The sequence below is a fragment of the Neomonachus schauinslandi genome, chromosome 1 (assembly GCF_002201575.2).
Source record: "Neomonachus schauinslandi chromosome 1, ASM220157v2, whole genome shotgun sequence".
NCBI lineage: Eukaryota > Metazoa > Chordata > Mammalia > Carnivora > Phocidae > Neomonachus > Neomonachus schauinslandi.
The window spans coordinates 210,417,368-210,432,367 of NC_058403.1; the positions used below are offsets into that span (position 1 = coordinate 210,417,368).

Consider the following 15,000-nt stretch of genomic DNA (forward strand, 5'->3'; position numbering starts at 1 on the left):
GATACCGGAATCCTGACCAGTGGGTGGGCCGCAGCCTGGAACCTGCCGCCCGGAGTAACCAGGCAAACAGAACTCTGCAGGACTCTGAGCCTGTTCTCCGGGTGGGCCACCGGGGCCCCACCTGCTGCCCTCCTGGCCTGCCCAGGCCGGGCGCCCTGCTTCCCCATGCAGCACCCCAAACCCTTCTATGCGCCTACGGCTCCCCAAGAAGACTTCAGCCCCCGGGGCCTGGATGGCACCGAGGGGCCAGGCAGCCAGCCTGCTCCCACCTGCACGGAGCCTCTTCCTGCTGTGGGTACGAGTCGGAGGGTGTCGGGTGTGAGGGTGTGTGGGGGTGCCTGAGGGGTGGGGGACCAGGGCTCAGGAGTGCTTTCGTCCACAGGTTCCTCCAACCTGTATCAGCCCCCAAACCCGGAGAAAGAGGTGTTTCCAGCCCCTCCGGCAGGTACCAGCCCCTCCCCCAACCCTTGATGAGGACTCGGGGGTGGGTTGGAGGGGTCTGGGCCTATCCTGCCCATGCCCCTGGCCCTAGGTGGCCCCCAAAACGTAAGGCCTATGTATCTGGTCCCCCAAGTAGGCCTTCAAGGGCAAAGCCTGTGCACCCCATTCCCCGGACAGGTCCCCAAAATGATGCCCAGGGCTCCTGACTCCCAGATGGGACCCCAAAGGCAGGACCTCGTCCCCATTCCTCAGATGGACTCCTACGCCAGGCCTCTATCCCCTATCCCAGAGATGGGTCCCCGAGGTTTGGGCTGTGCCCCTCACCCCCTCCACCCTATACTCCTTCCCCCAAGTGGCTCCCAGAGCTCCTCTCAGGGCTGCCCCTCCCCGGCCTGCAGGTTTCCAGATGGCACCCTGTGGGTGCTTCTTTGACCCCCGCATCTACCGAATCGAGTGGGCCACCACCGACTTCGGCCAGTCGTCCCTGTACAAGCTGACGGCAGTGGGCGGTGGGGGACCCCCCGGGGGCCCGGCTGGGGGCCCCACCTCGCCAGGCACCTACCTCTTAGAGCCCCAGCCCTCCCCCAGGGCCCCGGGGCCGCCCCCCCCCCCCCCGCCGTACCCACACTACCAGCCGCTGCCTGGGGGCCCCCAGTACCTCATGCCCTACTTCCCACCCGAGGGGCCTGGGCCAGAGGCTCTGGGCTTTGTAGGGGATGGGGGGCCCCCTGCCTATATGGAGCTGCCTCCGCCCTTGCTCAAGGAAGGCCTGGGGCCAGCCCCACCGCCGCCCGCACCGCCACCTGTCCCCAAGGAGAACAAGCTGCCTCCCGTGCTCATCACGCTCCCCACTGAGGCCACGCTGCCCCCCGGCGCCTACGGCCACCTCAAGGGCCACCTCAGTCAGTTCCACGGGCCCAGCGAGCCCCTGGCCTTCCCCTCCAAGGAGCTGCAGGGTGGTGGGGCCGGGCCGGCCCTGCTGTACCCGCCGGGCCCCGGGGAGCCCAAGGCGGCCGAGGCAGAGGCAGCCCCACTGGGGGCAGGCGAGGCCAGGACCCCCGAGGCAGCCAAGGCCTTCGTGCTACCTGAGAAGGTGCTTCTGGAAGACGCAATGAAGCTCTTCGACTGCTTGCCGGGCAGCCGCGCTGAGCCCGACGGGTCCCCGCGCACGGCCCCTGGGCCCGCCCTGCCGGACAGCAGGGGCGGCGGGGACGACTCGTCCAGCGACATCCGCTCGCTGCACCTGCCGGACGAGCTGCTGTCCTTTGACTACAGTGTGCCCGAGATTCTGGACACCGTGTCCAACGTGGACTACTTTTTCAACTTCAAGGCCCTGGATGAGGAGCCGCCACCCGGCCCGGGGCCCCCAGCCGCCAACACCGTGGCCCCCGCGGTGCGGCCTGAGCTTCCCGGCAAGAGGAAGGCCGGCACCTCGTCCGCCAAGAGGGGCAGGCAGGGCGGCAAGGGCAAGCAGGCTGCGGGCCCGGCCAGCGCCGCCCCCTCGGGGCCCAGGCAGGACCTGGGAGCCACCCCCCATTAAAATGGATTTGATCTCGGCTTGCTGTTAGCTTGGTGGCATCACAGGGCCCGGGAACAGCGAGCTGAGGCTGGACATGGAGGACGGTCCCCTCCTCCGCCCTGTTGCAGCGGGCCCGGGGTCACATGGGAAGGCCCGGCAGGCCCTCAGCACCTCCCGGGTACTGGGCTTCCAAAGCTGAGCCGGCGAGCCCTACAGTCACAGGGAATTCTAAATCCCTCCTCCAAGCCCTGGAAAATCGGTCAGCCAGCAGAGAGGCCGGGGGTGCGGGGGGGCAGCTTCTGGAAGGTGGGGAGACGCTGTCCAGACTGCGCTGTGAGGATCTTTTGCCCAGGTGTTTGGCGGGGAGAGGGTTGCCCAGAGAGGGGCAGGAAATGGCCCAGAGATGAGGCCTACCCTCGCCCCCCCCCAACCTGCTTCTCTCCCCCTGCAGAGGACCAAGGGGCCCTCCTGCCCCAGGCCCTGGGCTGGGTCTCCAGGGCCTTCAAGGTCCGGTGGCCCCGGGGGTGGCCCTGGGGGTGGCCCTGGGGGTGGCTGGGTGTGGGGAGGCAGTGTCAGTAGCCGGAACCCGGCACCTCCCGTCTGCCAGGCACTGCGCTGGGAGCCTGCTGGGCTCACCTCCCTGCACCTTCCTTCCAGAGTTTCCAGAGTCTGTGCCTGCCCCGCCTGGCCCCCCACTGCCCTCTGCTTCCTGCTGAGCCCCCTCTCCCCGCAGCCATGTTTGGGGTATTTTTGAGACTAAAGCCAAGTGCACTTGGCGAAGGGAAGGCCCTGGCCAAGGACGTCGGAGGATGGGCTTGGTTTCCTTGAAGGTCAATGCGAATGTTAGCTGTCAGCCTAATGTGGAGGGTGGCTGGGGACACGCTTGCCCGGGAGGGCGGGGTAACGGCTCCCTGCTCTGTCTGCGGGTCGAGGCTTTCCACGACCGGACCGAGATGGGACTGGACCATGAAGCGGACCGTGGAATGTACTTTTTTAACCTAACAGTCAGGAAACTCATGGGGCCACCCAAGTTCTCCCTTCAGATGAGGTGGCTGTCCCATGCCACCCGGGAGTTAGAGTGAGGTGGTAGGTGGAGAGGGACCCCCACTGGCCGGCTAGGGAGAATACACAAAGCCGTGTACGTTGTATAGACGTGCACACACCTGTGCGTGCACACGTGTAGACACATGTATGCGCACCTGTATACACACTAGCTACATGTGTGCATAGGTGTGCGTATCTAAATGTACACGCGTACTCAGCTGCTCACGTGTTCGCGTCAGGTGTGGATACACGGGCGTGCATGCACACGCGTGTATACGTACACAAAACACACCCCGTGCACGTGTGTGCATGCATCCACATGTATATACATGTGTGCGTACACGTGAAATCGACGCTTCCAAACGTTTCTCCGTGTATGTAGCAGAACGCGCACGTACATGTTTGTATACACGTGAGGGTTTATACCCCAGGAATGGAATCCCACCGGTCGCTGCCTCTGCAGACTCCCCCCCCCCACTTCTCTAATGGGACACGTGGCTGTGTCTTAGGCCTTTCAGAGGGTCACCTCTTACTCCGCCGGGTGCCCGGCTCCTTCACTTCACCGGTGTCCTGTTGAGGACCCGGGCTGCCCCGCTCCTGTCACAGAGGAGCTGCGACATGAGGATGCCGCGGGAAGCGACGGAGGCGGGTGGAAGGGGGCCAGAACACGCTCAGAACACGCTGCACGCACACCACCGCCGGCTGTTTTAATAGAACGCTTTAAGACCACGCTGGGCTCCCCCGGTGCGCTCAGCACCTGCTTCGGAAACACGCACAAGCCTTTCGGCACCTCCCACACAGATGAATCCAGAAGCCCTTGAACCTGAGGCCCTTCTCCGTGTGCAGCAGTTTGGGGATGGCGTAGGCCAACCACACGGACAGCAGCATGGCCACCGTGAGCGGGATGATCGTGACTGCCGCCGGGATGGTGGACAGGGGGAAGGCCCCGTACACGTAGACGCTGAAGGTGGTCTCCAAGTGACAGTAGCTGCAAGGGGCGGTTGGAGAGAGGCCATGGGGTGCTGCCCCTGGGGCCCTGCCCTTCACCCCAGTAAATGTGTTAAAACCCACAGATAGGAGCGCTGGGCCCCCGATGGTCAGTTGGGACGCCGAGTTCCATTTCTGTCCATTTCAACTCTTCTCCAGTCTGAGTCTGCTGTCCTCCGTCTGCTGGCAACGGTCCTGTTTCCCCCCCCAGGTTCCCTGTGGTACCCTCCTCCTCCAGGGACCAGCAGTCTCCCTGACTCCATAGCCCAGGCTCAGTCTAGAGAGGCAAACAAAGCATCCCATTGCTGAGTGGAAGCAGAGGGCGGGCATGATGGGGCCGCGGGCATCCACGAGGCAGGCAACGAGCGGCAGGGTGGAGCAGGCCAGAAGGGAAGGGCATCCCAGGAGAGGGGACCCAGGGTATAGGAGAACTCGCTGGAAGCATGGTGTGGAGAGAGGAGCTGATAGGACCAAAGGTAGTCCTCTCCTCTGGATATGCCACCCCATGTCTTCCGCCCATGGCCATCCCAGAGTTGGCCCCACAAGGTCAGGGTGTGGGGTCTCAAGGGAAGGCAGGGTCTCCATATGCTTTGGGGGTGGACTTTGTATCTGTCTAGAGGGGATAGATGATGGGGGGGAAGGATATTGTCCCATATGCCCCCTTCCAGTGGGAGACGTTGGTAATCTAGGCCAGCACGCCTAGAAACCTCTTTGCACACGTGGGTGGAAAATATTCAACAACAAGCTCTAAGGGGGAAAGGCTGAAATTTGTAGGGTGTGCCGAGTCCCATGGTGTAAATTCTCCCACCGTGGCTGATTTCAGGCTACCAAGGGAAAGACAGTTGGCTTGCAAGATCCCTGGAGATCTAAGAGTCAGCTCGTGCACGCCACCAATGAGGTGGGGCTTGCAAGGGACGTGGCTGCCAGCCATTGCTCTTCCCCCAGCACCCAGCATGGGCTCTGAATAAGACTTATTTAGTGAGTGAACAAATATCATCTAGAACTTAAAATATCACTCTTCCCAGGGACAGTCTGGGCTGCTGGGAACATTGATGTTTATCCAGGACCCGCCAAGGGGAGGGAGAAAAGTGGGTCCCTCGCATGTGTGTGACCCGCCCCAAGAGAGCCAGCCATCCCCCCAGAGGCCCCTGGCACAGGGCGATTCACCCCTGCTCACCTGTAGTACGGATCCACGATAGAAATGTAGAAGATGTAGATTCCATTCCTTTGGTCAAAAATAACCTTGTTTGCCGTCGGGCCTCCCAAGATCTGATACGGGACATTTGGCCATCTCAACGGGGCATTGTTGTCTGGGTCATGGCAGCTCATGTAGTTCTGGGGAGAAGGACAGAGGCATGCCCACTGGCTCCGGAGGCTGGGGAGGGCCGTGCCAGTGCCCACAGATGCACCCCCACTGCATGCAGGGCCCCACCCGCAACACTTCTCACCAAACACCCACGGGGGCGAGTCCAGGGCCAAGTGCCTGGTGGGCAGGTGGTTCATGACCTTCATGGGGGACACTGTGGGTGGCTGCTCAGCCTTTATCCTGCCCTCCTATGTCCGGGCCTTCCCATGCTCTGGGGGCTGCAGGCGTAGCCGCTCTGCTCACCAGAATCCCTTACAGCCCTGAGTCCGGGTGAGAATGAATACTGCCAGTTTCAAGTATTCTTGGTGTTATGGGCTGAGGCGCCCCCCTGCGCCGAGCCCACCGCCAGTCATATGCTGGAGTCCTAACCCCCAGGGCCTCAGAATGTGACCTTATTCAGAGATTGGGTCTTTTTCAGGTGATCCAGTTAAAATGAGGTCGTTGTTAGGGTGGGCCTTGATCCAGTATGTCTCGCGTCCTTATAGAAAGGGGAAATTTGGACCCAGAAGTGCCCAGGGAGAACATCACGTGTAGACAGAGGCAGAAATTGGCGCATATGTCTACAAGCCAAAGAATACCAAAGATGACCAGCAAACCACCAGAGGCTAGGAGAGCCTGGAACAGATTCTTGCTCACTCTCAGAAGGAACCGACCTTGCCAACACCTTGATCTCAGATTTCTGGCCTCCAGAAGCGGGAAAGGATCCATTTCTGGCATCAAAGCTGCCTGGTGTGTGGTGTTTTTGTTAAAGCAGCCCTAGCTAACTGATACACCTGGGAAATCTGAAGGCAGAAAAGAGACAGAGCCACCTTCCTGGGGCTTCTCACTGGCGCTGCCGCCCAGCATGGTCGTGGCATCAAGAAGTGGTCAGGTGGTGGCAGCAGCTTCTCCTCCCCGTCCCTGGGTCCCAGGATTTCATCCGTGACTCAACTGCTTGCACTTAACCGGTACAGCATGCTGCCTCCCTGAGTGGGAAACTTTGTTCTTCTGCACTATTTGCTGGTGGGCCCAGAAGGGAGGGGGGCTGGGCTTATAAACAAAAGAAGAGACAGAAAATGGAAAAGCCAGAAAGTTAAAATGATGGTGAGCCCAGCGATATAAAAAACTGAAGGGCTCCTCTTGCATGGCATGAGCAAAAACCCAAGAGACATCGAAGACAAACTGAGAGAGGCATTTGCAAACTGTATTGCAACTGAGAGTTAATTAACCTCTTGGCTCTATAAAGAGCTCCTGACAAGTGAGGAAAAGAAGTGAAAGTGGCCCTCAAACAGGAAAAGACACGAAGCCCAGCCCATAGGGGAAGTCAGGCGCACGGAAATGGACGAGTTCGTCCTGGGGATGGTACACCCAGCTGGTGTGCTGTGGGGACAGGCGTGGGGTGGGAGGCACGTGGCACCAGCCCGCGGAGGGGACCTTCGTGGCATCCGCCCAAACTGCACATGCCTGTAGCCTGTAACCCAGCCAGCCCTACCCTGCCTGCAGGCAGCTCCACAGGACAAGGGACCCACGCGGGTGGATGGAAGTGAGAGACTGGAAATGGCCCACGCCTGTCAGTGGGTCAGTGGGCAGCGGCTGAACAACCCCAGAGCACCCTCCCAGGGGAGCGCAGTCACGTGACTTTAAAAGGAAGCCGCTCTCCAGGCCCCAAGGCCATGCTGTAAGGGAGCCCGGGCTGCCCTGCTGGGGAGAGAAAAAGCACATGGACAACTCAGCTCCTGGCTAACAGAAGCCCCACACAGGAGAGAACCTTCTTGCACCTGCCAGCTGAATGCCCCTGCAGGGGCGCCCCGGCCCATGCCTTGGGTCTAAGGTGCAGAACCTCGACAAACAATCCTGTTGAGTTGGGGGTGGATGGTTTGGCAGCACTCGGTAGTGGCTAGTTATCCGTCTTACTGCCCTTTCGGCTTTTCTGGGTTTGAAAGTTCTCAGAATTAAAAACAGAACACAGATGCAGAAGCAATGTCCACGGTGTGGATGGCCACCTGGGTGTATGTTGCCCATCCCCAAGCCCTGCCCCCTCTGCAGGTCCAGGGATGGAGTGAAGGCGGACACCTGATTTCAGCTGTGCTCTGGCACCAAGCACCCCTTGGATCTCAGCTTCCCCGGTGTTAACAGCAACAGGCCCTCCCATTTGTCAGCAGCTCCCTGCGTGGTGGATCTACACAGTGCCCCGCAAAGCACCTCTTTTCCAGCCCCCCCCCCCCCCCCCAGCACACTCCTCCAGCTGCTCTGGTCCTTCCCTTGGCTTCCTTGGCAGACACATCCTTAAGTCAGAATGCCAACAGAGCTGGTTCTCAAACCCATGCCAGCCCTCACTTGTCCTCCAGCGGCTCCTTATGTTTCGCTGGCCGCTGGGCTCCTCTGTGGCACCTCTGAGTTTCCCACATGCAAAGAGAGTTCTGTATTTCCTTCTGCTGCCCACTTCGTCCCTAGATGTAAATGGCCCCAGGGTCAGCCCACGTGTTCAAGCTGGAAATGAGGACAATGCTTGGCTCTTCTCTTCTCCTTCCACATTATCCAGTCCCTCACCAGCCCCTGTTGGTTGTGCCCGTTAGGCACTGGATGTGTCCCCCCCAAATTCATATGTTGAAACCCTAGCCCACGATGGGATGGAATTTGGAGGTGGGGCCTCTAGGAGGTAATGAAGTTTAGTCGAGGTCCTGAGGGTAGAGTCACCAGGGTGAGATTAGTGCCCTTCTAAGAAGGGACACCAGAGAACTGAAATCAGGGTCTCAAGGAGATATTTATATACCTGTGTTCCTAGCAGCATTAATTAACCACAATGCCCAAAAGGTGGAAGCCCCAGCGTCCACTGACAGGTGAATGAATGGTGTCCATCCATCCAGTGGAATGTTATTCAGCTTTAGAAAGGAAAGGGCTCTGACCCCTGCCACGACTCGGAGGGACCCCGAGGACACTGCGCTCAGTGAGAGGAGCCAGACCCAGAAGGACACATCCCGCAGGACCCCACTCCCAGGAAGTCCCCAGAGGAGTCCCGTCCACAGAGACAGAGAGGAGGGGGTGGGAGCCAGGGCTGGGGCAGGGGGTGGGGAGTCCGTGCTTCACGGGGACAGAGTCTCCGTGTGGGGAGACGGAAAGTTCTGGAGACGGAGGGTGGGGGTGGCTGCAGGACTGTGTGAGTGTGCTTCATGCCACTTAAAATGACTACAATGGTACATTTTATGTTGTGCATATTTTACCACAATTGAAAAAACTTTTTAAAATCCTTCATTTTTAAAAGGGGTATGGGGCACCTGACTGGCTCAGTCAGTACAGTATGCGGCTCTTGATCTCAGGGTTGTGAGTGTGAGCCCCACGTGGGGTGTGGAGCTTACTTAAAAAAAAAAATCCTTCAGGGTGCGCCTGGGTGGCTCAGTCGGTTAAGCCTCTGAACTCTTGGTTTCAGCTCAGGTCTTGATCCAGGGTTGTGAGTTCGAGCACCACACTGGGCTTCATGCTGGGCATGGAGCCTTCTTTGAAGAAAAAAAAAAAAAATCCTTTGGGAGTAAACAAAATTTAAAAAGCTGGGTCATATAAAGACCATGTGAAGGTGCCTGGGCGGCTCAGTTGTTAAGTGTCGCCTTTCAGCTCAGGTCATGATCCCAGGGTCCTGGAATCGAGTCCCGCATCGGGCTCCCTGCCCAGTGGGAAGCCTGCTTCTCCCTCTCCCTCTGCCTGCCGCTCCCCCTGCTCGTGCTCGCTCTCTCCCTGTCAAATAAAATCTTAAAAAAAAAAAAAGACCATGTGAAATGAAAAAAAGGAGACAGTTGCTTAGCCTAAAGCCCCATTTATATTGAAATAGCTAGCTCCATCTTGTGGGTTTCCGTGGCTAAGGGGACGTATAAACAGTCCATCCAGTGACTGTACTGAAAATGCAGGCATTGTGGCTCCAACATGATGGAAAAGCCTCTCATCCTACAAAATTGCCAATCCCCAGGACTGATGAAAAAAAAATTGTAATGGGACAATCTCTCATGCTACTTGGAATGACAGCACTAACAAGAAGAATGCAATACTCCATATGGGCACAGTCGGAAAATAATAAACGCAAATCACATATGTGTGACTTTCTCTATAAAAAAAAAAAAATGATCAGGGACGTGGTGCTTGCACAGCATGGTGAATGCATGAAACGCCTCGCCTAAGTGAGTTGTACACTTTAAAAGGGTTGGTTATATAGGTTAGGTGAATTTCACCTCAGATAGGAAAAAAAAAAAGTAAACCCACCGTCAGTAACAAAGTAAATGATCAAACTGAGACAGGAGGACTGTGAGAAAGCTTTGAAGGTGCCGGGCTAAGACAGGAGCCAAGTGTCTACACGCGGAATGGGCTTCAGGTGTGGGGAGCGAGCGCCACCTGTTGGTGGCGTTGCTGCGCTGCGCTGCGTTCGCGCCCTTGGCAATGAGAGGCTGAGTAGACGGAACCTGCGCACGGGAAGATCTCTTCCTTATGCTGACACCCTACCCTTATTTCTCCACTGAGTACGAACCCGTGTGCACGATAGAAACGCTCCCGCGGCGGGAGAGGCCATGAATTTAATCAGCCCCGGTAGTGATAGGCATTGGGATGGTTCTGGAATTTTGCACATTATGAGAATGCCTCCCCCCCACCCCCCACCCCCGCCCACCCCAGGGCCTTGGTGCCGACATCCGCGATGGTCTGGCCAACTCCCTTGAGAGAGATTCCCGAAGACTTGCTCGCCTCGCACTCCCAGACGCGGCCCCAGGTGTCCTCGTGTTGTGCATTCCCACCCCCACCCCCTTGCTGTGGACTGAAGGTTTGCGTCCCCCCAGATCCCTATGTTGAAACCTGACCCCCCCAGGTGAGGGTACCGGGAGGTGGGGCCTTGGGGAGGGGCTCAGGTCATGAGGGTGGGGCCCCCATGAATGGGATGAGTGCCTTTATGCTTCTGTGAGCACGTGGGGAGAGGACAGTGGTCAGTGACCCAGGAAGAGGCCCTCGCCAGACACGGACCCTGCCGGCGCCTTCAACTTGAACTCCCAGCCTCCAGAACCGTGAGAAAGAAATGTCTATTGTCATAAGCCATCCAGCGAGCGCTGTTGGAGAAGTCCCCGAACACACCCCCGGCCTGACCAGTCAGCACCGACTGCCGGCTGGCCGAGGTGCGCTCTTCTGACCCGTTTTGGAGAAAGAGTGAACGCTACCTCTCGGTCCCAGGCGAAGGGTCCTTTGTCGCTGGGGTTCTCCATGATGGTGGTCCAGTTCTGCGGCTGGGCCCGGCAGAGCGCTGTCTGGGCGGTCAGGGAGTACGTGTACGTGAACAGCCCGTGCACCTCCAGCAGGACGAACTCTGCCTTGATGACCTCCTGGAACTTTCCTTCCCGCCACCTAGGACACAAGCGCAGGGCTGGGCTGCAGGGCGATGAAGCAGCCCTGAGGTGTGCTGGGGGCTGGGGGGGGCAGCAAGCAAGGCGGGGGAGGGGGGCCGGCCTCACCAGGCTGACACTTCCTGACACTTCGAGGAGGGAACCAGCAGCAGGTGAGACAGAGGAGGGCGGGGGGGGGGGGGGCGCGGGCCCTGTCTCCCGCGGGGTGACCACAAAAGGCCTCTCTGAGAAGCAGAGACTGGGAGAAACTGATGTGAGGGTCTATAGCCAAAAACTATCACTTGTAAAGAAATAGATTAATTAGTTAATAAGTAAACCAGTACACAGATGAATAAAACCCTTCACACCTGTCCTCTGACACTTTTCTGATGACATCTGCCACCATTCCAAAGGGATATATTTAGGGCTGTTGACTCGGATTGTTCTAAAAATCACCGTTTTGGGGGCACACAGTCTGTGATCTCCTGCCAGGTGGGAGCTTACGCCCATCGCCTGACTGGTCACTCTTCTTGATCTTTACCTCATGTGGGCTTGCATCCCCCCACATGGCTGCTCTGAGTTTGGGGCTTGGTCCCGCGTGCCCGGCCCACAGTCTTGCCCACGCGTGGGATTAGGGCCACGGGGAGTTGAGACGGGACATTCTAATGACCCCGCCTGTTTTGAAGTGTAAGCGGGTTCCTGCCGTCATGAAGTCAGTCTACTACTATTGAGTTGGATGGTCTGCAGGGCACGGAGCTGAGCCACTGGCCGACACGTGCTTGTTTAAGTCAATCACCATTAAGTACAATGGAAAACGCCAGTTCCTCGGGCGCCCTGGCCACACTCGGAGAGCTCAGGAGCCACGTGTCGCTCCTGTCACCTGGGTGGCACAGAAGGATGGAGCATTTCCACTGGGCACTGCTGGTCTGGGGCAGCAAGGAGGTAGCTCCACCTCAGGGTGGCGTGGTTCTGGGCCCCCGGGCTGGTGCTCCAAGGGCCCCACTGGCTGGTCGACCACCCACGACAGTGTAGAAGCTATGCACGGTGGGGTGTGCAGGGGCTGTGATGAAGGAAGGCAGCAGAGTCCACGGAAGGGGGAGCAAAATGAGAGCCATGGGCTAGGCCGTGTCCCCCAGACTCCCGTGTGGAAGCCCTAGCTCCCTGTGTGACTCTGTCTGGACGTGGGGACTTTAAAGAGGTGGTTGAGGCTGAGTGAGGTTGTAAGGGTGGGCCCTGATCCCACAGGAGGTGGGGAGAAGCATGGCTGTCCTCACTCCCTCTGCCACCTGAGGACAGAGGCAGAAGGTGGCCGCCTGTAAGCCAAGGAGGGAGCCTTGGCAAAACCAGCCCTGCCAGCACTCTGACCTTGGACCTCCAGCCTCCAGGACCAACCGTGAGAAAACCAGTGCCTGTCATTTAAGCCCCTCGTTGGTGGTATTTTGTTATGGCTGTGTGAGGTAAGACACTGCAGGAAGAGGGGGCGCCTGGGTGGCTCAGTTGGTTGGGCGTCCGACTCTTGGTTTCAGCTCAGGTCACGCTCTCAGGGTCATGAGATCGAGCCCTGCATCAGGCTCCCGCACTCAGCGCCGAGTCTGCTTAAGATTCTCTCTCCCTCGGGCGCCTGGGTGGCTCAGTTTGTTGAGCGACTGCTTTCGGCTCAGGTCATGATCCTGGAGTCCCTGGATCGAGTCCCGCATCGGGCTCCCTGCTTGGCGGGGAGCCTGCTTCTCCCTCTGACCCTCCCCCCTCTCATGTGCTCTCTCTCTCTCGTTCTCTCTGTCTCAAATAAATAAATAAAATCTTGAATATTTATTAAAAAAAAATTTTAGAGAGAGAGCCAGCAAGAGTGGGGGAGGGGCAGAGGGAGAGAATTTTTTTTTTTAAAGATTTTATTTATTTATTTGAGAAAGAGAGAATGAGAGAGAGAGAGCACATGAGAGGGGGGAGGGTCAGAGGGAGAAGCAGGCTCCCCGCCAAGCAGGGAGCCCGATGCGGGACTCGATCCCGGGACTCCAGGATCATGACCCGAGCCGAAAGCAGTCGCTTAACCAACTGAGCCACCCAGGCGCCCTCTCTCTCTCTAAAATAAATAAATAAATCTTAAAAAAAAAAAAAGCCATCGCAGAGAGAGGGGCACAGTAGGGGCAGGGCCCAGAGGGGCCCCTGGGGCTCTGGGGTGTGCAGAGAGGGGTGGGGTGGGCGGCAGGGAGGAGGGAGTGCTAGGGGAGTGAGTGAAGGGCCCTCCTGGGGTCTTACAGTTCCACCACAGGCTTCCATGGGGTGTTGTAGTAGACGAGGTGGGGGCAGCCCAGCTTCTCGTACTGGTAGTCCACCACCAGATCCTCACTGGCCTTCTGTCCCTGGAAGTTGGGGTCGTAGGCTTCCCTAGGTAGAGACGGGTAGGGGACAGCATTCAGAGCCATGGTCAGAATGACCCCGGGAACGCTGCGACGGTTAATGTCACGGGTCCGCTAGGCCGGGCCGGCTGCTGGGCTTCAGGCTTGCCGGCCCGGCCTTTGGACGGGAACTGCAACGCTTCCCTGCACCCCCAGCCTCCCCCATCAGACTGTGGACGGGCCAAACCTGGGCAGTTATGTGAACCAGCTCCCTATACTCTCTCTCTCTGTGTCTTTCTCTGTCTCTGTCCCTCTCTCTGTCTCTCCTTCTGTCTCTCTTGTCTCTCTGTACCTCTCCATGTGTGTCCTGTCACCTCTTTCCCCGAGGCCCTGCCTCATGCACCCCTCCATGCCCCCACGAGGGCTGACTGCAGGCTCGCTGGTCAGCAAGCCCAGCAGCGCCAGGTTGGGCCTTGGCCGTGAGTGTGGACAGGTGACTGACTCCTGGCTTGTATCTGAGGGGCCGTGGTGTATAAAACACACGCACGCGTCTTCCCCTGCTGGGGGTCGGGGGTTCCCTGTGCCCGGGTGCCAAGAAGGGCCAAGTCCCCCCCCGTGACCGCTCACTGGCACTCGGGACCAGCGGCACCGCACAGAGGGTCACCCTGGCCCTCACCCCCTCCTGCCTTGGCTGACAGTGTCTGGCTACCTCTGTTCGCTCAGGTGAGGTGGTGGCAGGCTGGCAAGATGGCAGAAGGGTGGCCTGGTAGGTGGGCAGACCTGGGCTGGCGGCCCTGCCACATCACACTGGCTCCCTGCTGACCTGCACCTCCCCTACCTGTCCCCTTCCCACCTCAGATTCCCTACTGTCCAGATATCAACCTAAAAATGGTTTCCGATTTGCCTTTGGGGTTAGGGGGCAGTCACGGGAGAGAGGGCGTGAAGGGAAATTTTGGGCTCACTTCTCGATGACGTAGCTGTAATTGTCCTGAAGGCCCACGGGGTCGAGGATGCCCTTGTGACAGGCTGAGATTTCGCTGCAAGTGACAAAAGTTGGTGAGAAGCTCCCTGCCCCCATGCAGCACCAAAAGAATCATGAATTCTTCCCTTGGGCATGTATACCCCCGCTGGTTTCATTTTTGAGACCTGTCTTACTTCCAGGCTCAGCTTGCATCTTCCCTGCCCAGAATCTCCAAGGGGCCCGGATTCGTGTGGGAGAATGATTATCAGAGGCCCAGACCTAGGCACTGGGTGTCCTGACTCTTGAGACAATCATTTCCTGGATTTTCTTTGTAGTGTTACCATCTGGGCATGCCTCCTTAGGCAATGTGGTTTATTTCTGCCGGATTGGGGGTTTTAAAGACTAGAATCATGTTGTGTGTGTTCTGTTGTGTCTTCTGTTCCATATCCATGTTTGCACAACCGTCCAGGCAATTCTGCCTTGACGATTTTCATGGCTGGGATAGTCCATGGCATCCAGCACCTGTTTGTCCATCGTCCTGTCGATGGATTCGAGCTGGCTTGCTTCCAGTGAGGAGCTATTAGGAATAATATTACTAAGAACATTCCAGACCCCTTGCCAATGTCCATGTGCATGATTGGATTGCTGGGTCAAAAGATGTGCTTTCTAAAGCGCTGAAAAATGTACCTACCCCCCCCGTGAAGTCAGTGTGTTCCGGAGGCTGCCAGGGGCTCCCCGTGCTGACCAGCACTTGCTACTGGCCACGCTCTGCAAATTTTACCACGCTGGTGGGCGAATAATGGCCTCTAAGAAAAGTTTTCGTTTTCTTTTCCCTATTAAGTGAGGTTGGCCACCTTCCCAGTCCTTCTTCTTGTTTACCAGCCATGTGGATTTCTTTCTTTTTTCTTTTTCGGAAGTTCCTGTTCATGATTTTTGCCTTTTTTTTTTAATTTGTCTTTTTAAAAATGATTAATTTAAGGAATTCTTTATAAAGTCTGGATACAAGCCATTTGCTGGTT

General features: G+C 57.8%; 2 protein-coding genes across 2 annotated transcripts in view; one reads left to right on the forward strand and one right to left on the reverse strand.

Moving 5' to 3' along the window:
• Positions 1–6: 6 nt before the first annotated feature.
• PRR22 (proline rich 22) lies at positions 7–1,981 on the forward strand. The gene is made up of 3 exons (XM_021705420.2): positions 7–295; positions 383–445; positions 840–1,981. Exons 1-3 carry the CDS (start codon positions 166–168, stop codon positions 1,979–1,981), a joined length of 1,335 nt encoding a protein of 444 aa, XP_021561095.2. The 5' UTR covers positions 7–165.
• Positions 1,982–3,558: 1,577 nt separating this feature from the next.
• The window catches only part of CATSPERD (cation channel sperm associated auxiliary subunit delta), a 46,255-nt gene continuing 34,813 nt past the window's right edge, over positions 3,559–15,000 (reverse strand). The window contains exons 19-24 of the mRNA XM_044913123.1: positions 13,983–14,057; positions 12,941–13,069; positions 10,523–10,706; positions 5,169–5,326; positions 3,795–3,992; positions 3,559–3,601 (exon numbers count right to left, since the gene is read on the reverse strand). Coding sequence (XP_044769058.1) covers positions 3,559–3,601; positions 3,795–3,992; positions 5,169–5,326; positions 10,523–10,706; positions 12,941–13,069; positions 13,983–14,057 — 787 coding nt within the window. The remainder of the gene's footprint in view (positions 3,602–3,794; positions 3,993–5,168; positions 5,327–10,522; positions 10,707–12,940; positions 13,070–13,982; positions 14,058–15,000) is intronic.

Excerpts from the sequence above, each read along its gene's own strand:
- PRR22 (XM_021705420.2), top strand. The coding sequence starts at position 166 with ATGCAGCACCCCAAACCCTTCTATGCGCCTACGGCTCCCCAAGAAGAC. Across the intron at positions 296-382 it reads GGAGCCTCTTCCTGCTGTGG|GTTCCTCCAACCTGTATCAG; the intron begins GTACGAGTCGGA and ends TTTCGTCCACAG. Across the intron at positions 446-839 it reads GTTTCCAGCCCCTCCGGCAG|GTTTCCAGATGGCACCCTGT; the intron begins GTACCAGCCCCT and ends CCCGGCCTGCAG.